Consider the following 27,352-nt stretch of genomic DNA (forward strand, 5'->3'; position numbering starts at 1 on the left):
GGATTCCCTGGAGTCCATTATCCCCATTTTGTTGTGGATTAAATAAGCACTGAAGTGCTGCTTTATTTCAATGTTATTTTAACTCATTGATTCTCAAACGTGACATGCTGACTAGCACCATGCTTGCGAAGTCCTTGGAGAATGCATTATGACGAATTTACCAGGAGACGAAAGAGCCCTTTTATAGTCTTCTTTATTTTGTCTTTCTCTGCTCTGTTTCTCCCTCATTAGTTCACATTATGCCTCCTCCTCTGTGAAATCGCTAGATTCTGAGCTGTAATGACTTGTTATGAAGGCCGACTGGAGCCTTGTTATTGCAAATCACAGATAATTGTACATGTGTGATCACATATGTTCTGTCCACCAGCCAATGTTGAGTGTGTTCTAAGCTGTTTGTCACGTCCACTTAGAATACACTAACTGCTTATTTTATGTGTTTTATTTCTTCATAAAATGACATTATATGCAAATAAATTCAATCGATGGATATATCAAGCTTGCTTTATACATAATATAGTGAAGACTGGGGTTATAACTGTACTGTTGAAGCCATACACTAAGTTAAACTTTTGCTGTGCAATAATATGTTAAAATAATATATTATAATTGCATTGTTTGTGATTTTTATATTTCTGGTGGTGCATGTCTAAGAGCATCTCTTTTACTACTCCGTCTCTCTCTCTCTCAGTGCCCCCTCTGATCCAACACTCAGACTCTCAGAGCGCTTCCATTGGTCAGCGTGTCTTTATCCCATGCGTGGTCATATCTGGTGACCTGCCAATGTCTATAACCTGGCACAAAGATGGACGTCCAATCAACGCCAGCCTGGGTGTCACCATCGACAACATAGACTTTACTAGCTCATTACGCATTTCAAACCTGTCGGAAATTCATAACGGCAGTTACACCTGTATAGCCCGTAACGAGGCTGCTGCTGTTGAGCATAGTATACAGCTCATCGTTAAAGGTTTGCGATTAATTAATGCTATTCTTATATATAATATTTACCAATAAAGTGTTGACTCTTTGAACTATTTTCTAGTGCATTTAGCAAAAATGTCTGTTCAGTTTTCGTTCTTTAAATGCTTTTATATTTGTAAATGTTTTGAAAATTCATAATCTTTTTATGCTCAGTTCCACCACATTTTGAGGTACAGCCAAGAGACCAGGATGGCATATATGGGAAATCAGTGATCCTTAATTGTTCAGCAAAGGGAAACCCAATCCCCACTATAGTATGGAACCACTCAAAAGGTATGCTATTTTTTGCAAATATGTAATTGTATTATTTTTTTGTTGTATATTACCAGTCTCAGGACAAAAAAAAAAAAAATGTTAAAGACTATAATCAAAATGAAACATTCTTTGCAATTAACAATTTCTGTAAAAATATGGAGGATATCCTGGAAGTCTGTACCATTTTTGCCCCACAAATCTTGGCAGTCAAGATTATTTTATTTTGTTGCCCAGCTGTAGCTTTGGCAGATTAAGTTGCTAATGTAGTATTATGATGTATTTCATATTAGTGAATCCCACAGGGTCATCTAATCCTAATCTAGACAAGACACAAAGCAGATCCCCTCAGAGATCTTTAAATCCAATAAAGAAATCATCAGATGCAAACACAGCATAACTAAAATTGTTATCGATTGTGAAATAAGGGGGGTGTAATGCTATTGGCTTATCAGATGTTTCAATAATATTTTAAAGCTTACCACAGAAATTTTGTCTCATGAAGCAGTGTTTTTGTTTTTTTATACTTAAAGGAATACCTTACAGAGTAGCATTTTAAAATATTAAACATTCATTAACGTAAATGTATTTAAATGAAACATTAAATGTTCATTATAATAGTCTACATTAAAATATAGAAATGTACAGCATTTCTTAATATATAGTGTATCTATATCTTACATTGTTTGTGTTTTCTGTCAAAGGTTCTGGCGTACCTCAGTTCCAGCCCATAGCCTTGAATTCTGGTTCACGTATCCAGCTCCTGGAGAAGGGCTCTCTGCTCATAAAACACGTCCTGGAGGAAGATTCTGGATTTTATCTGTGCAAGGTCAGCAATGACGTGGGAGCAGATATCAGCAAGAGCATGTACCTCACCGTTAAAAGTAAGACCCTGTCAAGTGGAGCATGTTGATTGTGTGTGTGTGTGTGTGTGTTTTTTTCTATACTGGTGAGGACTTAAACTTAAATACACACCAAATAATGGGGATTTGTGTCACTGTGGGGACCTAAATTGAGATCCTCATGAGTACAGAAGCTTATAAATCATACAAAATGAGTTTTTTTTTTTTTTTTCGAGATTGTAAAAATGCACTGTGAGGTTTTCTATGAGGGGTATGTTTAGGTGTAGGATTGGTGTAGGGAAATAGAAAATAGTTTGTTCAGTATAAAAACCATTGAGCCGAGTGAGCTCAATGCACTGCAAATGAAAAAAAAAAAAAAAAAAAAAAAAAAACCTTCCAAATAGAATAAACACCAGCAAATTAAGAAAAAAATCTTCATCAATTTGACAACAACACACATACAAATTCTCAAAACACAACCAAAAAGATAATTTGCAGCACATTTCTGTATTTGGTTGTTGTGAGAATTCGCAGCATGTCTTGTCAAACTGATGAAGGTATTTTCTTAATTTACAGGTGTTTTTTCTATTTGCATGTTTGTTTGTTTTTTTCTTCATTTGCAGCAAGTTGAGCTCTCTCAGCCATTTTACTGTAATTACGCCAATGGGGAGTCCCTACAAAGATAGTGAACCAAGACGCGCGCACGTGTGTGTGTGTGTGTGCGCATATGAGTGAAATAATGTATGGTGTTTGCAATGTAATCTGATGCTGTTAATACACATATGCATTGTATCTAAATGGTTTTGTTCTCTTTGTATGGTCTGTCCCTCTCTATCTAAGAAGTGTATGTCTCTGTGTGTGACTAAGTGTGTGTCTGGGCCTGAGGGTCTTCTGCCCTGTTGAATGCTGTGTGTACGGTATTGTGCTCCTTGGTGAATGGTTTATTTGTTGAGCAGGCAAAGACTTACATCCCCTCCATTTAACCCACTACACAGCATTTATGCCCACTCTGGCATGAGGAGAAGACAAAACCAACAGAGCAGTGCCACCAGTAATTTTAATTATATCACTTTCCTTTTGTCTAAACATCACCATCGCCACCCAATAAGATCAGCAAAAATGAATTAAATTAAATGAAGACATTAGAAAGAATGTTCATGCTATATTTGATGTTACCATAAAAAATATTTGAGACATGACTACCTTAAAAGAAGTCCATAGAACTCGTGTTTTAGCATTTTGCATCATGTGAGCAGCCCAGGACAAAGCCTTGGGGAGCACCAGAATGTATTTCGTTTTATTTGTGGTCTGTCCATTTAAAAACGAGTGTTTTATAGATGCAATGGTCAAAACATTTTTTAAATTACCCAGATTTTCAAGGCAAGTATACTTGGTCAAAATGAAAACCACATTCTGATATTCCCCTTATGCATGTAGTGTTCACATTGACTAGTGCTGTTGATTCTGCATTATTTCAATCTAGATAGATAGATAGATAGATAGATAGATAGATAGATAGATAGATAGATAGATAGATAGATAGATAGATAGATAGATAGATAGATAGATAGATAGATAGATAGATAGATAGATAGATATTTTTCAGTGGATAAGGTGCTTCATTCAGAAGGGCTGACTCAAAAGCACCAGAGAGCTGGAAGGGATGTCAAGGGGCTATCTAAATATCTATATATAAATAAAATGTAATAAAAAAATAATTATTATTAAAATACACTATATATATATATATATATATATATATATATATATATATATATATATATATATATATATATATATATATATATATATATATATATATATTATATTATATTATTATTATTATTATTATTATTATTATTATTATTGTTTTCATTTAAATCATCATTTTTTCCCCTTGTGTGGGTCTGGTTGTGCTCCTTCGCCTTCAGTATCAGATAGAGCACATGCTCAGACTGTGACCAATTGTGCAAGAAAAAGGGGGAATTGCTTCAGCATGGCAGCCTGCTGCACTCCACCAACCACACACACACACACACACACACACACACTTGCACAACCCCTCCCAATCCAGAGAATACACCTCACTCCATTGGCCTGCACAGAGAAGGCAATGAGTGTGTGTGTTTGTGAGAGAGAAGGGGCTAGATGGCCCACTCAGGCGTGGCAGTGTGACAAGGTGGCCTAGTTTCCCAGGGTGCCCCTGTACTGGTGATAAAATGAGGGCTGAAATGGATTATATACACACAGAGTTGCTGCTGCAGCATCTGTATTCATATGAGTTTATCATAGTTAATTCACACCCAGCCATAAATGCTGGTCCAAATTGGGAAGAATATTTTAAGGCTCATTTACTGTGCACACTGAAAGAATTTGAATGGTCTGTGATTACAATTTTGTCTCTTTTTCCAGTTTTACATACTGTATAAAAGTAAACATATTGAACCTTTTTTGGCTCCAAGTTCATTAACTGCTTAGCCACTATAATGAGTCTCTGAATTTCCACCTTTTTAACCCCTGTGCATCTCTAAACTCCACTAACATGCTTCATTGAACTGACAATAAAGACCATTAAAGACTACATATGTGCCACACTCTTGACTCATATTCTGTGTGTGTGTAGACAGAGAGAAATATTACTTGCATGCTTGCCTTGATTACTTTGTTTAAATGTGAAGCTGAACATTTGGCCCAGGTTTCAGTCGACCACACACACAAAAGTAGGGACATTTTTTGAGAATAATGGATTTCTGAACAGTAGTAGAGTAATGTTATGTTTGTCAGAAGGGAACACACATTTTAACAGTAAATGGTTAATGAAAAATTATATATTTTAGGAAATATCAGCATTAAATTCTCTTTCTAAAACGTTCATTTATTTATTTATTTAATTTTGGTAATTATTTGATTGTTTGTTTGTTTGCACTAGCAGGTGCTCTTATCCAAAGTGTCTAATCAATGTACTCAGTGTATACGTTTAATTTGATCAATTAATACATACCCTAGAAATATAAAATCTATGACCCATGTTGACATCGTTCTCTACTGTTTGATGTACATGAATGCATCACCCACACTACATTACCAACATCACTTCCTCCAAAACTAGTAATTCACTGCATTACACTAGTAAATCTTGTCAACAGGAGGGGAACTCTGTTATAACTAGTAAAGGTAGGCTATAAAATGAAAACATAATGAAAACATGATAAAAGGAATATTTCTATAAATATCAGCATACATGCTATATACAAATACCTTGTGTAACTAGACTGTCAACTGTCAACCAAACTGTCGCTTTATCACAATGTTTAACATTTGAACAAAATCTTACAGGTATGTAATATAACATAACCTTTTTGTAACAGAAAAGTTACATATATATATATATATATATATATATATATATATATATATATATATATATATATATATATATATATATATATATATATATATATATATATATATATATATATATATATATATATATATATATATATATATATGAATGGCTATAAAATAATTGCATGTTGTTTGTGGACAAGACAACATTTCCTCACATGTTGTGCATATCAAACTCTCTTCTGTGCTCACTGTGGCTTACTCTGTGGTTGCTGAAATGAATAAAGAGAGATTCTGTTTGATGTGCAGTTATAGCTGCCATCAGTGCTCCCCTCTCAGGAGCCTGTAATATTGCTGGATATTAAAAATATACATCAACTAAGCTGTTATGGGAATACCATTTAGAGCCCCTCTTGCCTGAAGCCCCTCTCATGCTGACTGCAAGACTTTAAATTAGATTATACACACTCTTTTGGAAGTGTGCTAAGGAGAATTTCTAAGAACTGTGGACTCACCATATCGGGACTATTTTTTTTTTCACATTGCATTCAATACCAATGTCTTCTGCAACATTATGTGATTTGGTAAAAAAATAAATAAATAACCTGCAACAATTATTAGAATCCATCAATAAAACTCAATTTCATTTTCTCCATAGAGAATGTTTGTTTTTTGTTTTTTAACAAAAATGTTTACAGAGCTACCAGATTTGTTGGCTGTAAGCTTTTGTAGAAGCCACACTTCATTATAATTTCAATTTATAAAAGAAAAAAATATTAACTTTAAAACTGGTTTAATAGCAGAATTACAACCTGTCCTCCAACCAATACGCTCGTATAGGTCATTTGTCCAAATCCCTGAAATACGACCCATCAGAGCAGACACCTCTATCTACAAAATGTCGTTTTCATATTAATGTTTTGTACTTTTTTATTTGCCCTCTGGTTTGTGTTTCGTGTAGCTCAGTTGGTAGATTATTGCGTTATACCTTGATATGTAATCATGCTATCATGGGTTCGATCTCAGGGAAAGGACATGCATGAAAATGTATATGCTCAAAAAAATCATAATTTAGCATGATTTCTGTGAGGGTTAGGTTTAGGGGTGGGGTTAGGTTAGGTGTGGTAATTCGAATGAATAAGCAACCTAGTAAAATATGTAGGAAATAATGTGAGATCGGTGCATTTTGATTGGTAATGACGTTATATGTAATTTCATGACGACAGACACAACGCGATACTGTCATTATTTTTACGCCCACTAGAGGGCGCTTAACTTTAAAACGTAAATATAGGTTGTAATAAATGCTATAAATGCTAAAAAAATGACCTATATGGTCGTTTTTTGTTGGAGGACCGGCTCGAAATTACTCCTACTCCTATAAAGCATTGCACACTACAGTACATCATTTTAATTTAGCAGTTAACTATAGGCCTCTTCAAATTTTTTAAAAAACAGGCGCTTTGCTATTTTAAGGAACTGAAAATAAACTGTGACATAGACCAACTCAAACCTGGTCTGGTGCAATATTTATCCTTTGTTATTTAAAGATGTAATGCTAGTAATATGCGCCTATAGGCGGGTGCACAGCACATGTACACTTTGTACACGGGGATGTGTGTAAACACATAAAAAAAAAAAAAATTAAATAGCAAATCCACTATGGTGCGAGCACAATTGGCTTTTAAAGGGGATGGGAGAAGACACTCTGATTGGTTTATTGCACATTACGCCCAAAACACAACCATTACTCATTAAGATATACAGTAATGTAAAAATGGGGAACCCATGATAGCATGACTTAGGGGAAGTCGTGGCCTAATGGTTAGAGGGTTGGACTCCCAATCGAAGGGTTGTGAATTCTAGTCTCGGTCCGGACGGAATTGTGGGTGGGGGGAGTGAATGTACAGTGCTCTGTCCACCCTCAATACCACGACTTAGGAGCCCTTGAGCAAGGCATCGAACCCCCAACTGCTCCCCGGGCGCCGCAGCATAAATGGCTGCCCACTGCTCCGGGTGTGTGCTCACAGTGTGTGTGTGTGTGTTCACTGCTCTGTGTGTGTGCATTTCGGATGGGTTAAATGCAGAGCACAAATTCTGAGTATGGGTCACCATACTTGGCTGAATGTCACTTCACTTCACTTCACTTCAAAATATAGAGACACCCCGTTTAGACCATGTACCTGGGTTCCCCAACTGTTTTCCCATCATTAAACTAGCTCATTAAGCTTAAAATAACTATCTTTATAGTCATCACTAATACTATCACTACTATAGTTATCACTACTATAGTTATTGCTAAAGAGCAATAACATTTAGAAAAAACTGAGGGATATTTAAAAAAAAATGTTAATATGCCGTACTTAAAATTCATAGCTGTCATGCAAAATAAATCAGCGTTCTCTCTTATGGTGCTGCTCAGAGCTTGTGAGTGAATAAGAGATGAGCGTTAAACGTTCACAGGCCTGACTCTGACACTTTCCATCATGTCAACTTCCGCCACTTCACACCGCACTAAACGACTCTCAGAGGCCGGGCGTGGGGAGACTGCATGTGTGCGCCCCTTTATCTTTTACTCTCTGTCGGTCTGTATGTCTGTTCTTGAATAGTTGATGCTGTGGGCGGACCATACAAAATCACATATCGCAGTATGAAATATTACACTCAACATCCCAATATTTTTTTGCTGCAAATTCAACCAAAAAATGACCAACCGGGTGTTTGTGAAAGAACTGCAGGTTGATAAAAAGCTAATAATGAAATCAAATGTGAAATTTAAATAAAAGTGGCTGCACAATTCATTGAATTAAATCTAAGATCATTAAAAAAGAAAAATGTATTAAATAATAATAATAATAATAATAATAATAATAATAATAATAATAATAATAATAAATATTCTGTCTTATATGTTATATGACCTTTAACTAACATCAGAGAACCAAGAACATGCCAATGTACCTTAATTAATAAACCATTAACGTTAAATCTCAGGGCTACAAGTAAATATTTAACACCTAAGGAGTCTGGCTGACCGAAAAAAAAAAACATTTTGGTATCCCCTTTGCTAAATACATGTTTTTGGAAATGATAATACACATATTTACTGCACAAAAGAAATGTACAGTGTCTCTTTTGACTGCTATTTTTAATTGTAACATAATGGACACAAACCAAAATCGAAAGACTTAAAAAATCAGTACAAATATAACTATGAATAAGATAATTCTGATTTCACATTGTGATTGGTTTGATACAAAATCTATTTTAAGTTTACAAATAAACAAAGTTTTTGGATTTTGGAAAAAATTTACATCAAGGGAATTATTATGATGCAAAATGAACAAGAAATATTATAAACATTGCTATCAAAGTGAAAGCAGTACATACTGTACTAAATAAATTGTATTATTATTATTATTATTATTATTATTATTAATTTTCAACTTTTCATTTAAAAAAAAGTTTTTTTTGTAAACATGCAAAAAAAAAAAAATCAAGTTGAACTTTTAGTTCAACCCCCTTTATAACAAGGTGTTCCTTGTCATTTTTTTTTTTTTTTTTGGGGGGGGGGGTATCTTGCTCTATATTTTCACATTTTTATAAAACTTCTAACTAATGTAAAGAGGTTCTGATATCCAGTTGATGCATACATACCACCACAAACTATATTCTGTACGATCATAGGGTCCAAACCTAGTGCATGCTGAATTGCAGAGTTTTATTCACATTCCAGCTTCACCTGTGTTAGTATTGCTGAGCGAAACAAGCAGAAGGATCTATATGAATAATGAAGTGTTCTCATCATTTAATCATAGCCATGTCTGCCAGGAAAGAGAGAGAGAGATCCCTCACAGTGCTTCGGGGTAACAAGATTTTCAGGGGTGAGACAGGCCTGAGCATGGTCTCCCGTCTCTTTTCATGTCTGCGCTTGCAACGTGAACCTCTCACCAGTGAACAGCTCAGTTTGCTTTCAGCACAGTTACTTCATATGAGGAGATCCCATAACAGTTGTTTCATGTGTGAAAATTGTGAAAAGCACTATACAAATAAATGTGAATGTTGATATATCAAGGCCTTATGTGACCTAAAATGAATGATGAATTTAGCCCAAATTAGTTGTCCACAAGTGTTATCACAGGACTTTTCTTTCATATACATTTTTCACAATTCTACAGCTTCTTTTATTGATAAATTAGTTTGTTTCTCGGTGAATGTAATATAAAAATTCTGTGTATATAATATATTGTATATTATGTTCACATTACAGTAATTAAAATAGATTTATTTATTTAAAGAAAAGAAAGTGTTTTATAGGGGATGTATTTCTGTGCTGTGCATGTGGCTGGGTCGTCACTGACGGTAAATATTATTCCATGCATAACATCACTCTCGTTTCTCCTTCTGTTCAGTTCCTGCCATGATCACATCTTACCCCAACACCACGCGAGCAGAACAGGGTCACATGACTGAGATGAGCTGCACTGCTCACGGTGAAAAGCCCATCAAGGTTCGCTGGGAGAAGGAGTCTCATATCATCAACCCAGACATGAGCCGCTATGTGGTCACTGTGAAGGAAGTGGGAGATGAGGTCATATCCACCCTGCAGGTGAGCCAGACACCATCTACACTCAGAATGCAATCGTACGCCTCATTTCCAAAACACGTATTCAGGGCTGCCCTAGCAACTAGCTGTTAGCAACCGATATCATTTCATGTCAAAGGTCATCCACCATTTTCACACACTCACATTTGTCCTGATTGTCATCATGAAACTTACAACTCATTTATAATAGGATAGCACTTTATTGTACAGTCCTGTTCCTAATGTACATACTGTGTATTTATTATAGTAATTACAATAACTATGTAATAACTAGGTACTAACCCTGATTCTACCCCTAAACCTAACCCTACCCCATGTAGTTACCTTATATTACCAGAAATTTATTAGATAAATACACTGTTAGTACACTATAAGTACATGCAAGTACACGTACTGTAAAATAAAGTGCAATTGCTATGTGACAGCAAAAAAAAAGGAGACAACAAAAAGCACAAAAATCAAGTGTGGTGATGGTTTCAAATGGCATTATATTAAAGTCTATAAAAATGCAAATGTATAAATAAATCAGCCAGTCCTTATGGGTGACCTTGCATAAAAATAAAATGACCCTGGAAGACAAATGTACCTTGTAACATAAAGAGGTTCTCCAAACACTTGATAGTTTCAATAAGTATTATTGTAGAGGTCTGCAGATCTGTGCAACTTTTATGTTTAATGTTGCACAAAAGATCACTCATAAATCATGCTAGTCATTAGCAAGAGTGTGCAGAATTATTATTATTTTTATTATTTTTATTTTATTTTTTAATTTCATGAAAAATCAAGCACAAAATCTGGGATGTTGAATTAACATGCTGGTGGATGTTTATGCTTGTGCCACATTTACTGTATCCAAACATAATATGATACAAGCATTCATAAATGCTTCAGTGTGTGTTTGTGTTGCCCATTCTGAGGAATGATGAAAGGAAATTATTGGAAAAAATATGTTCTCAAAAACATGAAAAGCCATGGGAATAACTAAAATATTTATAATTTTCTTTATTTTTCTCCACTCTTTAATATTGCTCATATACATATTGCTTTTTTATTAATGTTTGTGCAAAACAACATTTCACAATGTCTGTAGAGGGTCTTACTGGAGTCATATGTACACTAATAAGTATAATCTATTGAATATAATAATTTGTCTGTCCCTGACATACTCATAAACATCCAAATAAAATGCTGAAATAATTTTAAAACAATTCTTATCCATGAATGAATGAAATGTGAACAGCAAAACTCCCATAGCAGTTAATAATATCATTTACCGAAAGGCCTTTATGAACTAGTCAAATGTGTAATATTGGTGTCTCCACAGATCTTACACACCGTCAGAGAGGACTCTGGCTTTTTCTCTTGCATTGCCATCAACTCATACGGCGAAGATAAAGGAATCATTCAGCTGATTGTACAAGGTAAAGTTTCTGCTTTGTTCTTGTTGTTTTAATTTGAACTTAAGCTTGCATGAATGTTGCATTCAAATTACACGATAGTTTATTATTCTAAAGTATGTTAAGAATATATTCAAAATAGGAATGCATTCCATATTAAGAATGCATTCAATATATTCTCATGTCAAAACATGCTTCATTGTCTAATCTCTGCCAACATTTCTCCGAAGATCGTCCTGATCCTCCTGAAGTTGAGATCAGAGAGGTGAAGGACCGAACCATTGCACTTCGCTGGACAATGGGCTTTGATGGCAACACCCCTATTACAGGATATGACATCAACTATAAAAACAAATCATGTATGTGTGTGTCTCAGATCAATTCTTATTATTTATATTCTGTAAGGCAAGAATTGTTCATAGTAATAGGTGTTTTATGCAGTCATATATCATGTGTTTCATCACTGCTAGAAGCTAGAGTTTATTGACCAGTCAGCATTTTGGACTGGAAAAATCGTTTTTTTATATATATATTCCTTCACCCTTTAAACTGTGGTAAAATGACTGTAACATAGCCTCTTGTGGTTTATAGCATTATCACTTTATATTGCTCTGTATTCCTTTAAGCTTCATGGGCCTCATCTCAAATGACCAAAGACGTCTCCCCTCAGCTGAATCAGGCCACCATCATTGAACTCCACCCTGCTTCCACCTACAACATCCGCATGTTTGCCAAAAACCAGATCGGTGAAAGCAGGCCAAGCAATGAGCTGACCATCACCACAGATGAAGCACGTGAGTACTGCTACAGCTGAAAATGTTGTGAGTCTTTGTGAGTATTAGACATTTTATTATCTGTGTCGCCACCTAGTGGCTCAGTCTATTATTTTCTTTTCTGCACGTGATCAATCTAGCACCTGATGGCGCTCCTCAAGATGTGCAGCTGGAAGCAATCTCATCCCAAAGCATCAAAGTCACATGGAAGGTAATTCTGAAGAACAACACATGCAGATATGCAAAATTGGAAAACTGGTGAAATCATTTTTGCTGAATATGTTGTGTATCAAAAGTAGTGATAGGTGCCAACACTCTCATACAGTTTGTACATACCCCCAAATTATGTATTTCTCATCACCAAAGAAGTACTTACTTTTGCAATTTGGAATACAGATACATTAGTTTAAAAAAAAAAAAATTTATTTCTTTGATGATCTCTGATGTTAAAATATCTATTCTTTTCTGTGTTCTATTCTTTCCAGCCCCCTCACAAACACTTACAGAATGGTTTAATCCGAAGCTACCAAGTGTGTTATCGGGAGTTTGGGACAGGGGGCAGCCCACAGTACAACACCATCAATGTGGACACCACAGGGGACACTGAAACCCTCACTTTGGATAATCTGAAGAAGTACACCCAGTATGAGGTGCGGGTGCAAGCAGCCAATCGGGCAGGCATGGGTCCCACCACAGAGGAAATCACCATCACCACGCTAGAGGACGGTTCGTCACTTTATGACTGTCATCTTTGTCATATTAGTTTCCTTAATACATTTGTGGCATGAAAAACTCCAGAGACTTACTTTGAAGCTTAATTAATTTGTTATTATTTATAAAAGATGATTAATTAATTTTCCAAATTATTCGCTTTAAATACTATCTGTAGGATGTAGTAATCCACATACACACAAATACACACAGAGTATATTAACTAACACAGTTTTCCCTCACAGTGCCCAGTCGTCCACCTGAGAATGTTGTGACAACAGCTACCACCCCCGAAACCATCTCCCTGTCCTGGTCTGCTCTGACCAAAGAAGCCCTCAACGGCATGCTGCTTGGATATCGAGTCATCTATTGGGCCAACCTTCCTGATGGAGGTCAGGCAGGGTTATGAACTTCTCCGCTTCTGCTGAGAAGTTCTTTCATTTATGCATGATTATGTAGCTCACAGATGTTGGAGTAGTTGTATGAGTAGGTTCAGGGTCAGTGCCTTGTTATTACCCAGTTATTGTAATTGCTATAAACGCCGAGCAGGAAGAACAGGACAGGAAGTTAAAAGAAAGAGTTTACAAAAAAAGTGCTTCCAAAAGTACTGAAGCAGTTCAGTGATGGAATAAGGTGATAATACCATAATACTTTCCAAATTCATTCACTTTGGTATTTACTTTGCTCCAAGGTACTTCAGAGATGCATGTTGTTGTACAACATATCACCAAAAAGTATGAAAACATTTTTTTTTTCATTATATATATATATATATATATATATATATATATATATATATATATTGTACATGAAATACACACCTTTCAGGTACTATACTGTGCTTTAATGACTTATACTGGAATATTATCATAAAGTGATTAATTTGGGACATAAAATATCAATTCAGTTGCATTTCTGCCTGAGAACACCAGAGGGCATGGTGGCCCTACAGTGAGAACACAATATTTATTGGACAGATTGTCTACATTTAGATTTACAGTCACTCATTCACCAGATGCTTTTATCTGAAGTGACTTAAAAAGCATTTTTTTTTTTTTTTTTTTTTTTTTTTGGATGAAGATGTTACCATTTCTTTTGCAAAGGATGTACAATACTATGAACCCTGTTTTTGTAGCATGTATCACATGCTGTGGACAGTATACATTCCCTATATACATGAAATACCTAAATGCCAGTAGCAGAGAGCACCCAGCAAAAAGATCAGTGGCCATTTTCCTCTGAACACACTGACCTATGAATGTGCAAAATGTAATCAGTTGACCAGTTAAATGATAGAGAGATCTAACAAAAATGTATACGATTTCATGATAAACGTTCACATATATTTTAATATTATATATTATATAGTTTAATTTGTTATTGGTTTAGGTTCAAATGGTTTTAATAAATGAATTTGGCACTGTTTACTGTTATTATTCTTTTTCTCTCCTTAAATCAGAAAGTGGTATTGATCAGTGGTTGCTCTTTCATAGCTCATTCCTCAGAAAGTGTGAGCTTTGAAGTAGCTGAGAGATGTATTTCACATCAATTAGGTTTGAATGCAGACTTTGGTATCTTCACAAATCTGAGCAAAGTTTGAGACACTGTGGAATATCTAGAGATACAAGTGAAATTATATGGATCTTAAGGAACAAAAACTTACAGAGGTAATCTACTGTAAGCAAAAGTCTCAAAATTGCTCTCCATCTACTTGCATTTCACTCTAGAAGAAACAATTGCTTTATTAATGATCTCATTTGTGATTTCAAGCACCCTAAAAAAACAATCAGTTAACGGTTTGTGTGTCTGTTGCAGAGCTGGGAGAGATCAGGAATATCACAACCACCAAGCCTTCTCTAGAGTTGGAACGGCTGGAGAAATACACCAACTACAGTATCCAGGTCCTGGCCTTCACTCGAGCCGGAGACGGAGTCCGCAGTGAGCAAATCTACACACGCACCAAAGAGGACGGTGAGACTCATTCCAACTGCACATACATAATGGCTATGTGACTTCCCTGTCTCAGTTTACTCTACAGAAACAATGAAAAGCCAATCAGGCTTCATTCACCAGCCCCAATTCCCTGTTATCCATGGTGCACACTACAGGGTTTTCTGCAGTTTTACTACACCTAACTTAAAATGAAAATGGACAAATACCTTCTACAGCATACCCTGATAAAACAAATACACATTCTCACACTAAAGACACTCCATGAACTGCATACTATTTCATTATAATTCTCCACTGTGTTCTTGCTCTTATTTTGGCAATCAGTCACAAAGAATTGGAGAGAATTGCGAGAGGCAGTAGTTTGTGTGTCACCAATTGTTTGACTAAAAATAAAACTCATACTGAAGAGATTTCAGTAAAAACCATCAGAAGGAGTGACCAAAATCCAACTGCTTTGAGTTGGCACAGACATCTAAACTCAGCGACAAAACCAATCCGAATGGAGAGGGGTGATTGGAGTGTTTTAGAAATTGTGTAAAGTCACACATCTCACCTTTCCATTGAGTTAGAATAAAGCAACTATAGGTCACTTCCTTTGTAATATACAATATGTCTTTTCTAGAGCTTCTCCTCAACAAATTATTTCATTTCTCCTGCTAAAACTAGTTCCTGGTCCTCCGGCTGGAGTCAAGGCAGCTGCTTCCACAAGCTCGGTGGTGTTTGTTTCCTGGCTTCCTCCACTCAAACTCAACGGAATCATCCGGAAATATACCGTCTTCTGTTCCAACCCTTACCCCACGGTGAGCTTCATCTGTGGCTCTTTGGGACTTGCCCAGCTCCATAAGGCAGCCCCAAACTTAATTATTCAAATTTACCAAACACAATTTGTTTTCTGTGTTTCCCTGGCCCTATTCCTGGAGGTACACATCTTAGATGTTTCCCTTATCTGACATATCCATTTCTGATCTCGGAGTCTTTAATAAGGACGATGAGTCGATTCAGGTGTGTAATTAGGAAGAGTTCAAAATGTGAAGTGTTGGTGTGCCTCCAGGAACAAGGTTGAGAAACAAAGTAGAAGAACATTTCACTATGTAACTCCTAAAAAAAGACTTTGGGATTGGGATACTTGAATGACCTACTACATTGCAGTGCTTCTTCTTATTTATTTTGTTTGTTTTTTAATAGTTGACAATGTATAGTATTAATCACAGTATAATAAGGCTGAGCAACTCTGGACCTCAAGGTCCACTGTCCTACAGAGTTGAGCTGTTAGCTGTTTCCAATAATTCTGAAAATCTTGATTAGCTTATTCAAGGTTTTCGATTAGGGTTAGAGCCAAACTCTACAGGAAAGTGTATCTCAGGGTTAGAATTGCCCAGCTCTGCGTTATGCCATAAGCAATACAGTATTCCATTTTGCAGCACTTTTGTAAGTCATTCTGGATAAGTTAATGCCCAAATTAAGCGATGTCCAATCCTTCTAGCAGAATTTACCTCCTTCCATATTTAAACACATCTGCGCCAGGTAATCAAGGTCTTCGGGTCACGTCATGGTGTGTGTGTTGAAGCTAAAGTCTGCAGGAAAGTTGCCCTCCAGGAGTAGTATTGGACACCCCTGCCCTAAATGTATAAACAATGGAAGAGGGTTTTCTAATGAATATAATATAATATGTTATTCTTATGGAATCTTTTCATTGGGTATCATTACAGGTGATCAGTGAGTTTGAGGCTGCACCTGATGTTTATTTTCGCCGTTTGACCAACTTGAATCAGAACTGGCAGTACAGCATCTGGGTTGTGGCGGTCACTGCAGCTGGCCGTGGGAATACCAGTGAAATTATCACCGTAGAGCCCCAAGCTAAAGGTATGGAAGAATGGCACCTGGCAATCCATCACCCTCTCTATTACTCTTAGTGTGTAGAAGAAGTATGTGATTTGGGATGCAGCCATACTGGACCATTAATAGAACCAATATTACACAAAAGAGTGTGTATGAGAGGCTATGTTCACCATTGTCATGCCATTGTTTGTGTATGAAGCCCCTGCGCGAATCCTGACGTTCAGTGGAACTGTAACCACCCCCTGGATGAGGGACATTGTCCTTCCATGCAAAGCAGTCGGAGACCCTCCTCCCACCGTCAAGTGGCTCAAGGGAAAGTATGTTTGGTTACCATATTCTTTAGATTTTAATGTAGTCATTTTGTAAATCTTGGCAAAATTTGTTTAAGAAGAACCGGAAGTGCTGTGCATGAAACTGAAAATGCTTGATGAATTCATTGTTGTGACTCATATTTGCTATGAAACTGATAATGTTTTCCTACAGCAATGGTACTCCTGCTCCTGTTTCAATCGATGGACGCCGCAGCGCTCACAGCAATGGCAGCTTTGTTATTCGCACTGTCAAAGCAGAGGATTCTGGGTACTACAGATGTGTTGCCAGCAACAACTGGGGTTCAGATGAGATCATTCTAAACCTTCAGGTCCAAGGTGTGTATGGCCTCAGATAATCAAATTATATTCTCTGTAAATCCAAAGAGCATTTTTTTAAACAGTGTGTGCCTTGAATTTTATAATAAAAACAAAATGTAAACAAATCTGTGAAAAAGAAAGGAACAAGAAGTTTGACAAACAATAAACACACAATGAGCAAAACAGGTCATTAGTTCCGTGATGCACTTTACAATATTTCACACAGCTCATATGAACCAAGCAACTTTAATTTGGGTAACAAATTGAATCTGCATGACCAACTTGAACCTAACTAAAAATCTTATGAAATGGCTGGATGTCACCCATGACAATTCTTCAAACAATGGTAAATGTGACCGTACTTTTACTCTCAAAATACTTCAGTACCTCCGGACCAACCACGTCTCACAGTGACCAAAACCACGACCACCTCCATCACACTGACCTGGATCCCTGGAGACAATGGAGGGAGTTCCATCAGAGGTTAGACTGCGCTGATATTTATATTCCATATATTCATCCACTTATTGTTTGACAAATATAGAACACTATCCACCTAGACCTGTCAAATGGTATAAACCGAGATTTATTTCACATGCCGTGATATTTTAAGAAACTTAAATGTCAGCTTTGCATAGTATGTGCTCTGTATCAATTTACAGCACCCATAAAAGTGAATCAAATAAAGTGTGGCATGTGGGGTTTATTTTAAATTGGTGTGGTGTTTCTGTTCAGGCTACATTCTGCAGTACTCTGAGGATAACAGTGAAGAGTGGGGCAGTTTCTCCATCAGCCCCAGTGAGCGGTCTTACCGTCTAGAGAAGCTAAAGTGTGGTACTTGGTACAAATTTACTCTTACAGCACAAAATGCAGTTGGTCCTGGACGCATCAGTGAAATCATTGAGGCTAAAACCCATGGGAAAGGTAAAATGTTTTATATATATAGTCAAAATTTCACTCATTTTTAGTCAATCTTTTGAGTGGGCTAAATTAGTGGAGTAATGTGTAAAATAGTGAATGTGTGTACCGGGCTAATTTCTGACACACAATGCACAAAGCACTACACCTGATTTTGGTTTCATAGGATAGATCTTAGATTGCCAAGTCACTTTAAATCATTTGCAATCAAAGTTTGACCATTTTCTCTAACTTCAGGATTACATTATCTCTCATTTCTCCACATTATCAGAGCCACAATTCGCCAAAGATCATGAGCTTTTCTCAAGTATCAACTCTACCCGTGTGGAGCTCAACCTCATTGGTTGGAACAATGGCGGCTGTTCGATTGACTCCTTCACACTGGAATATCGACCGGTGGACACCACCAAATGGACCATGGTGAAGCGAGATTCTCTCACCAAAAACCACATTCTCTACGACCTACAGGAAGCCACCTGGTACGAGCTCCAGATGAGAGTGGGCAACAGTGCAGGAACAGCAGAGAAGAAGGTTCTGTTCGCCACTCTAAATGTGAATGGCAGTGAGTACTACATCTCATATTACCACACAGGGTTTAAATCAATGTCATCTCAGTTCACTGTTTGGAAGCATTCGCTTAAATGACTTACCCAGCAAGAGTTCCTTGATCAGACCTTATTGTCTAACCAGCACTTTTTGCTGGAAAACAGCACGGCGATGCTGATCGACCAATCTGACCAGCATTAAATCAACAATAATCAAAATAAAACAGTGGAAAATGGTCTAAATATGTAATCGATCAAAAGTTAGTTATAACCAGACTTTTAGAAATCAAAATTGTCTATCAGCCGCTCAATCTTCTATCTCCAGGCACAATCGCTCCATTGCCGAAGACTGTGGTCCCCAGCCAGAAGAACAGGCAGGGCAATGAGGGACTCAAGATGATGGTCACAATCATCTGTATTCTGGTGGCAATTTCTATGGGCTTCATTGTTCTTCTGGTATTGAGGAGGAGAAGAAGAGAGCAAAGGCTCAAGAGATTACGAGGTGCGTAGACACATGCCATATACCAAACAGAACATCATAGCTAGTTGGGAATATTCTGGTACATTACATACTCTTAATATTAAACAATATTTAGCAGTTCATAACTTCCTTTTTTCTTTTATTTCAAAAGATGCAAAGAGCCTAGCAGAGATGCTAATGAGGTAAATTACTATGGTATTGGCTTATAAATCAGTGACTTTGTCATAAAGTAGTGCATGTAATTGTTTTTGTTTGGATGTGTGTGTCCAGTAAAAATGCACGTACACCAGACACTGTGAACAAACAGCAGCAGACTCTGAGGATGCACATCGATATCCCACGTGCTCAGCTACTCATCGAGGAGAGAGACACCATGGAGACAATTGGTAAGAGACCTTTGAGGAATGTTAGTGGTTTACTTTTCCCCAAAGGCCTCGATTGTAAATTGCTTGATGGTGGTCTTCTCTAGTTACATTAGCTTGTTTGCCTCTGTCTTTCAGATGACCGCTCCACAGTGCTGTTGACAGACAATGACTTTGGAGAAACATCTAAACAGAAGTCCTCAACCGTCACCCATACAGTGCATTACCAGTCTCTATCTCAGGCCACTGGACCACTAGTAGACGTATCTGACGCTAGACCTGGTACAAGTAAGAATTGAACTGGTCTGCTTGGTTATGTTGATGTCTTTAATTCTCATTTAGCTGCCCACTTGTGTAGATGACTTAATAGAAACAAAATGTCCAGTAGTAGTCTATAGCAGATACAGTATAGTACATGAACAAAACCCTCACAGGTCATTACAATTTACTATCAGATGTAAAGAATCTGCTAGATCAAAAACCTCCCAAGTGTCTGATCATATATAGAGCCACAATACAAAACTCTGACAATGCTCTTTAATTATTCAAATAAATGTGTTTACATTTCCTGAAAGTGTAGGTGCTTTTTGACACACCGTAGACTGGGATACGCATCACCAGCAGCATTAAGCTACCTATGACCTTGTGTTCCTACCTGACTTAAAGGGATAGCTCACCCAAAAAGGAATTTTTTTTCATTAATGACTCACCCTCATGTCGTTCCAAACCTGTAAGACCTCAGTTTATTTTTAGAACACAGTTTAAGATATTTTAGATTTAGTCAGAGAGCTTTCAGTCCCTCGATTGAAACTGTGTGTGCGGTATACTGTCCATGTCCAGAAAGGTAAGAAAAATTTTTGGAAGCATCAAAACTACATTTTGGTCCAAAAATAGCAAAAACTACGACTTTATTCATCATTGTCTTCTCCTCCATGTCTGTTGTGAGAGAGTTCAAAACAAAGCAGTTTGTGATATCCAGTTTCCGAATGAATCATTCGATGTAACCGGATCTTCTCAAACCAGTTCACCGAATTGAACTGAATCGTTTTAAACGGTACGCTTCTCCAATACGCATTAATCCACAAATGACTTAAGCTGTTAATTTTTTTAATGTGGCTGACACTCCCTCTGAGCTCAAACAAACCAATATCCCGGAGTAATTCATTTACTCAAACAGTACACTGACTGAACTGCTGTGAAGAGAGAACTGAAGATGAACACCGAGCCGAGCCAGATAATGAACAATAGACTGACTCGTTCACGAGTCGTACCTGTTTTCTCTGCTCACTGACAGCTTTAGTAGAGCTAAACTAAAGGGGTGCATTTCTCTGACATGTGTCATGATTGCAAACATTGATGATTCAGGTGGATTTGCCAGCGTTGACTTTAATTACTTGTTACCTAAAATTGAATAAATTCTGCCATGTTCACCCTCATGCAAACCAATATGACTTATTTTCATGGTGGTTTATGGAGTATTATTGTTATTTAAAGCACCTAATATTACAGTGGGTTTTTTGTTGTCCACATATCCTACATACAGCTCCCAATCAGAGCAAAGTTCAGAGGATTCTGTCCACAAAATGATAAGAGCACGTATTATTTATTAATTTGCACAAAGTATTTTAACTTTGCCATGCTCTTTTTCATTTTTGACACGGAATGAAATGCATACACTGCTGGACACAAACAAACTAGGGATGTGCCGATTACGATCGGCCGATCGTTATGCGCATCTTGTCAGTAAAGCCGGTTCTCTAATCAATGGTAAATTCCATCAGGTGTGTGATTTCACATAGAGCAGTTGTTACTACACAGAGCCATTGTGTCACAGTGTCTGGGTTGTGTTCCCTGGGTGTCCAATAGGTGTCCTCCGTTCCCACGGTGTCTGTCATCTTATCATTTCCTGTTCCCTTATTTGGTCACCTTCCTCCTTGTTTTAGTTAATCCATTGTTCCCTACCTGTCTCCAGTTTCCCCATTATCCTTCTGTGTATTTATACCCGGTCTGTCTGAGTCTTTGTCAGGGAGTCCTTGTCGTATGAATGATACCTCCCAGAGTCTGCTCTTTCCGTGTGTTCTTGTTTTGTTTTTATGTTTTTGGATTTTCTGGTTTTGACCCTGCCTGGACTGTTTATGCTTTTTGGATTGCCCCTCAATAAACCTTTTACCTGCATTTGGTTCTCTCCCGTGCTTCTTGTATCACCGTACGTGACACATTGTTAACTGAGAAGATGTGCAAATCCACGTTCATTTTCAGCGTTTATTTGCGCATCTTCTCGGTTAACAACGGCTCTGTGTAGTAACAGCTGCTCTATGTGAAATCACGCACCTGATGGAATTTACCACTGATTAGAGAACCGGCTTTACTGACGAGATGCGCATAACGATTGGCCGATCGTGATCGGCACAGCCCTATCACAAACCAAGTATTTTATTGGAATTCCTTAAGTTTATGGCTGTTACCGTGGCAGCTAACAACATAACAGAATAACCCTGGGCACATTTTTATATTTAATTACACTGAAAAAGTTTCAGTTTAATTAATTCAATCTTATTACTCTGTTTTAACATGGATTTCTGTGGAGACTGGTGTTGTGCCCAATGCTGAACTCTGACAGATTATTACCCCCCTAGTATTGGTTAGTTAAGGAGTAGGTGTGGGGGAGGGGTTAGTATGAGGGGAGGAGTTAGGATTAGACAATCAGGTAGTGACATAGGGGGTAATAATTTGTCAGGGGGTCGAAATTGGGCACAACACCAGAACACGACAGCGTCCTAAAAGAATTTAGATTCCATCATGGCGGCACTCATGATTTACTTGGGAAAAGATAGATAATAGTAGTTTTTCATAAGGGAGGGTAGAGATTTGGTTGACTTTACACTGTTCACTTTATGCCATATTAACCTGTTCTGTCTGACTCTGTTCCCTCAGACCCCACTGCCCGCCGCACAGCTAAAGCAGGTCCCGCCACACGGAGTCGATACGCCAGCCAGTGGACCCTGAACCGACCGCACCCTCCCGTCTCCTCACACACCCTCAGTACTGACTGGAGGCTGCCCACACCCCGTGCCACGGGCTCAGTGGACAAAGAGAGTGACAGTTACAGTGTCAGTCCCTCTCAGGACACAGGTAACAGCTAGTTCTTTCAGTTCAATAAATCAAACATCAGTAAAGAAAATACTTGATCTTTTGTAATAGTGTAGATGTTATGTGTAAACATATTTGAACACTCAGATTTCAAAATTCCCACCCCAGTCCAAAAAGAGTATAGTTTTGTTCCAAAACAACTGTGACTTTCTGAAGTTACACAGATGACCATCCAAATTTATATGTTAAACGCAGTATTCAGCACCTTGGTCATAGTGAAGTAATAATGGTAAATTAGGAGATTATTTCTGAATACCAGAGCAACATCACCCAAAAATGAAAATTCTGTAAAAATTTACTCACACGCATGTTGTTTCAAACACATTAGACTTACTTTTTATTTCAATATTCTCTCATTATCATTAATTTGCATCAATTGAAACCAAACATCATCAAACGCACTTTTGTGTAATATATTTAATATATTTAAATATATTCAAGGTCACCTATTATGCAAAATCCAATTTTACATGGTGTTTAGACATGAATGTTTGTTGGCAGTGTGTGAACACAACCACCCTACAATGATAAAAATCCACCCAATCTACTTTTAAATCCCTGTTTTGATTCTCAGAGCATTGTGACATCACATTGCTCAGGCCCCGCCCATGGCCGCTGATTGACACCGACGTATTAGCAAAGACCCTGCCCTGAGTGAGCCGCACACAATCTGCCTGTTTGTCTTCTTCATGCTAGAGCATTTTAAAGCAGCATTCAAGTTTGAAATTTCTTATTATTATAGCTATAGAAGTTATTCGGTAGAGCAGTGAGGGATTTTTTTTTGGTTTCTATTTATTGTTTGGGTCATAATAACAGTGTAGACAGCAATAACATTAATACACAGATCTAGTATAAACATGCAATTCCTTTCCTAGCTGTTTTACTTCACAGACATAACTGATTGTTTCTTTGTAATGTGTTTTTAACCCTGTGTGTATTTGGCAGTTTAAGCGCAATACGATATGAAAGAGAACTTAGTTTACTCACATGCCATGTGACAGCTGCTTTCTGTGCATGTGCTTCTTAAGTATGCACTCTTTATTTTCACTATATCAGAAGTTTAAACTGACATGGCTTTAAAAAGCATGATTTCAGCATGATAGACACGATTATCAAAACCAAACTGATGTTTGTTTTTTTTTTTTTTTTTTTATGGGTAGAGTATCTGAGACACAAGCTTTAAAGGCATATCCCTATTCTGGAAAAGTGGGCGGGAAGCAGCAGCTCATTTGCATTTAAAGATACAGGCACAAAAACAGCTACAAAGAAGACATGCATGAAACTCCTTTAATAGGAATTGCAGAAGCATCCCATGTAACCCAAGTGGTGTGCATTTTCTCTTACAGACCGTGCTCGCAGCAGTATGGTGTCTACAGAAAGTGCCTCCTCCACGTATGAGGAGTTAGCACGTGCCTACGAACATGCGAAGATGGAGGAACATCTGCGACATGCTAAGTTCACAATCACAGAATGCTTCATCTCAGACACATCCTCTGAACAGATGACAGCCGGCACCAATGACTACACAGACAGCCTGACGTCCAGCACGCCGTCAGAATCAGGCATCTGCAGATTCACCGCCTCCCCACCCAAACCACAGGATGCCAGCCGGGTCATGAACATGGCCGTGCCGAAAGCACACAGACCCGGTAAGATGGCTACAAACATGGGGATGTATCAACTGACTAGTCTCCAGTTGTGCTTTCTGGAAACCAATTTGCTGTATTCCCGCTTGATTTTAAACTGGCACTGCTAAATGAAGTTCAGTAAGAGTTCTCTGGTGTGTAGGCATCTTTAGAACAGTAACCCCAGTGTCTGTATGTAATATACTCATACACCAATCCCATTTATTAGTAAATGATGTGAAATGACCTTCTTAAACACTACATTATTTATGATATAATAAATTTTTGATAGGAACGCAAGTCATTTCCACTTTTTTTAAATATCATTAAATCTCTACATGTTTTAAACATCCCTTATGAGCAAACACTGCTGAAGTCCTTCTTATTTGATAATTGGACCTATTTCAGAGGAAAACTGGATTTTCAAAAAGAGAGAACATAGGGAGGAACTTTAGGAATTAAAGGTCCCGTTTTACGCGCTTTTTTGAAGCTTTGATTGTGTTTACAGTGTACAATATAACGTGGTCATGTTTAGCGTGTAAAAACACACAGTATTTTTCACACAATTCACCTATCTGTATACCGCTGTTTTCACTTTCATAAAAACGGGCTGATGACTTCCTTGTTTTATAAAGTCCCTCCTTCAGAAATACGTAACGAGTTCTGATTGGGCCAGCGGTTCCTGTGTTGTGATTTAACACCAGCTTAGAGCAGGCTGACTTCCTGCTAACGTGATTGGACTAGAACACACGTGCTGGAGATGTACTTATAATCACAGGAGCGTTTTTACTGACGAGATGCGCATGAACATCGCATTCGTTTTTTGCACAGCCCTAACATCTAGTTAACAAAGCTAAACAGCGTTGCCCTTTGTGTAATAAGTTAAAGAAACTTTGTGTAATAAGTTACAGAAACGCACCAACATTAATAATAAAATACACTTGCCGGTTGTGGTCCATATACAACACCTTCTCCAGACAAAGAGGAAACTGCTCCATCTTTCAAGAATAATCTTTGTGCGAATCCGGCATTAAACTGATTGAGAAAGTTGTCCTCAGCAAGCTGTCCTCAGTACAGCAATCCCTGGGAAGGCCAAATGAAGGTGATTGGACTCCGAGATGAAAATAACAGTGTTTCAACGACATGGCAAAAACAAACACAGCTCTTCCTTCTCCGTCGGAGCACAAGACCACGCCCCCTGTTTGTGAATTCATGTGGGCGGAGGTTAGTCAAAAAACTGTTTTAGTGACGTCATTACTACAGGAACTAGAGGACTGTAGTCCAAACGGGTCGTTTTTTGTAGGCGAATTCTGTTAAATCAAATATCTCGCTTGGCATTGAACTTTGAGCTTTAGAATTTTACAGATATTAGTTATACTCTAACAACAACATTACACAATAACTTAAGTTTAAAACATGGAATCACGAAGAAGGGGACCTTTAAATCAGGAATTGATTGGAATGTTAAAACTGAACGGTACATATCAGAATGGAGCCAGGTGCTTGAAGGGGAAAGATTATGGAAATATGCCTTGTGTGAATATTAATTTATGAAAAGTATATTTTTACATTAGAATTTACTTTGTGATTAATGTTACAGATTCTGTAAAAGTTAACAGAGACCTTTGCCAATCACGTCCCTCTCTTTCCCTCCCACTTTCTTTGTGTCACTATATTTTCGTATGTATTTTCCACACATTCCTCAGTTTACCTATTCACCAGTCATCTGTCACTCTTGCAGTGTGCTATCAGTCCCTGTGTTGATGAGTACAGGTTTGAAGGCTATTCTCCAAACACACTACCACGTTCTTTTCACACCAATGTGCTTAACATGTCCGAGTCTGGGCCACCCAGGGCTTATTTGAGCCCCAGACAGTTCTTGAGTTACTGGTTAGAGTTTAGAGTTACTGTCTCATTGTGAATGGATCTAGGCACTATTTCCTCAGACAGGGATCCTTTGGTTCATGAGAGCACCTGGGCAAATACAGGCGATCTGCACCCTGTGCTGGGGAGCTATGGTTTCTTTAAAAAAACAGCAGTTTACTTTCCCGATGGAGCTGTTGAATGTGATATGAACTTCAAGTACTGGCCTTATTGGAAAGAGCTTTATGTACAGTAATACTGCACTCCACTCATTTAATCACCCAGATACTAATAATAACGTGAAAACGAACAAATCCATTGAGAGAGAAAGTGTTGTTACATTCATTCTTGTCTGATCAAGCAATTTTTGGTATGTGTGAGGTATATTAGACATCTTTATCCATGATTTAAAATCTCAAATTTATTTAGATGATTAGTCTTTTACAACCAATTGTATGAATGCATTACCCTAGTACGCTGCGAGGCAGTTCACTAGGGTTTGGAACAGAGCTCATGAACAATTAGTTTTATTAAGCAGCTGCAGAAGTTTCTTTTTTTAAAGGGGTCATATGATGCTTTTTAAAGATCTTTATTTTGTGTATTTGGTGTAATAGAATATGTTGACATGCTTTAATGTTCAAAAAACACATTATTTGTCAAATACTATAGATTATTGTAGGTCCTCTCTCAAATGTGTCGTTTTCTACAAAGTCACTCCTTCTGACCAGCACAGTCTGCTCTGAATGGCCAACTGACCCAGTGCATTGTTATTGACCGAACACCGCAAGCACTCATTGGAAATGTAATGCCCCTTTACATAGCTTCATCTTTTCAAAATAAATGTATAATAATAATGTTCTTAGTTGTACCTTCAGTTCAAACCTGAAAGAGGAAAATGTTGATGAAGCTTGTATGTGTTTGCAGTACACAAGCCATGGATGGTTAAGACAGCTGACTCAACTGTGTGACCCTCTCACACACACATGCGCGCACACACACACAACATGCAAAACTCCACACTTGAAAATTCAATAGCAACTATTTAAACTAATAACAAAACATACTTACAGTAGCTGATTC

General features: G+C 37.5%; 1 protein-coding gene across 3 annotated transcripts in view; it reads left to right on the forward strand.

The window, feature by feature from the left end:
• LOC113098390 (Down syndrome cell adhesion molecule homolog) overlaps window positions 1-27,352 on the forward strand; it is a 123,984-nt gene that overhangs the window by 94,006 nt on the left and 2,626 nt on the right. For 2 of the 3 annotated variants that reach the window (XM_026263437.1, XM_026263435.1), the window contains 24 exons: window positions 689-967; window positions 1,135-1,254; window positions 1,938-2,117; window positions 9,833-10,029; window positions 11,351-11,447; window positions 11,654-11,782; window positions 12,050-12,217; window positions 12,337-12,407; window positions 12,682-12,922; window positions 13,153-13,299; window positions 14,723-14,878; window positions 15,527-15,660; window positions 16,570-16,723; window positions 16,899-17,016; window positions 17,183-17,346; window positions 17,713-17,811; window positions 18,064-18,252; window positions 18,518-18,808; window positions 19,117-19,293; window positions 19,424-19,454; window positions 19,543-19,658; window positions 19,773-19,922; window positions 22,569-22,766; window positions 24,131-24,433. In XM_026263437.1, the coding sequence (XP_026119222.1) occupies window positions 689-967; window positions 1,135-1,254; window positions 1,938-2,117; window positions 9,833-10,029; window positions 11,351-11,447; window positions 11,654-11,782; window positions 12,050-12,217; window positions 12,337-12,407; window positions 12,682-12,922; window positions 13,153-13,299; window positions 14,723-14,878; window positions 15,527-15,660; window positions 16,570-16,723; window positions 16,899-17,016; window positions 17,183-17,346; window positions 17,713-17,811; window positions 18,064-18,252; window positions 18,518-18,808; window positions 19,117-19,293; window positions 19,424-19,454; window positions 19,543-19,658; window positions 19,773-19,922; window positions 22,569-22,766; window positions 24,131-24,433 (3,909 nt within the window). The remainder of the gene's footprint in view (window positions 1-688; window positions 968-1,134; window positions 1,255-1,937; window positions 2,118-9,832; window positions 10,030-11,350; window positions 11,448-11,653; window positions 11,783-12,049; window positions 12,218-12,336; window positions 12,408-12,681; window positions 12,923-13,152; window positions 13,300-14,722; window positions 14,879-15,526; window positions 15,661-16,569; window positions 16,724-16,898; window positions 17,017-17,182; window positions 17,347-17,712; window positions 17,812-18,063; window positions 18,253-18,517; window positions 18,809-19,116; window positions 19,294-19,423; window positions 19,455-19,542; window positions 19,659-19,772; window positions 19,923-22,568; window positions 22,767-24,130; window positions 24,434-27,352) is intronic. The other variant, XM_026263436.1, reaches the window with a different exon arrangement.

This window comes from Carassius auratus, unplaced genomic scaffold, assembly GCF_003368295.1.
Source record: "Carassius auratus strain Wakin unplaced genomic scaffold, ASM336829v1 scaf_tig00216545, whole genome shotgun sequence".
NCBI lineage: Eukaryota > Metazoa > Chordata > Actinopteri > Cypriniformes > Cyprinidae > Carassius > Carassius auratus.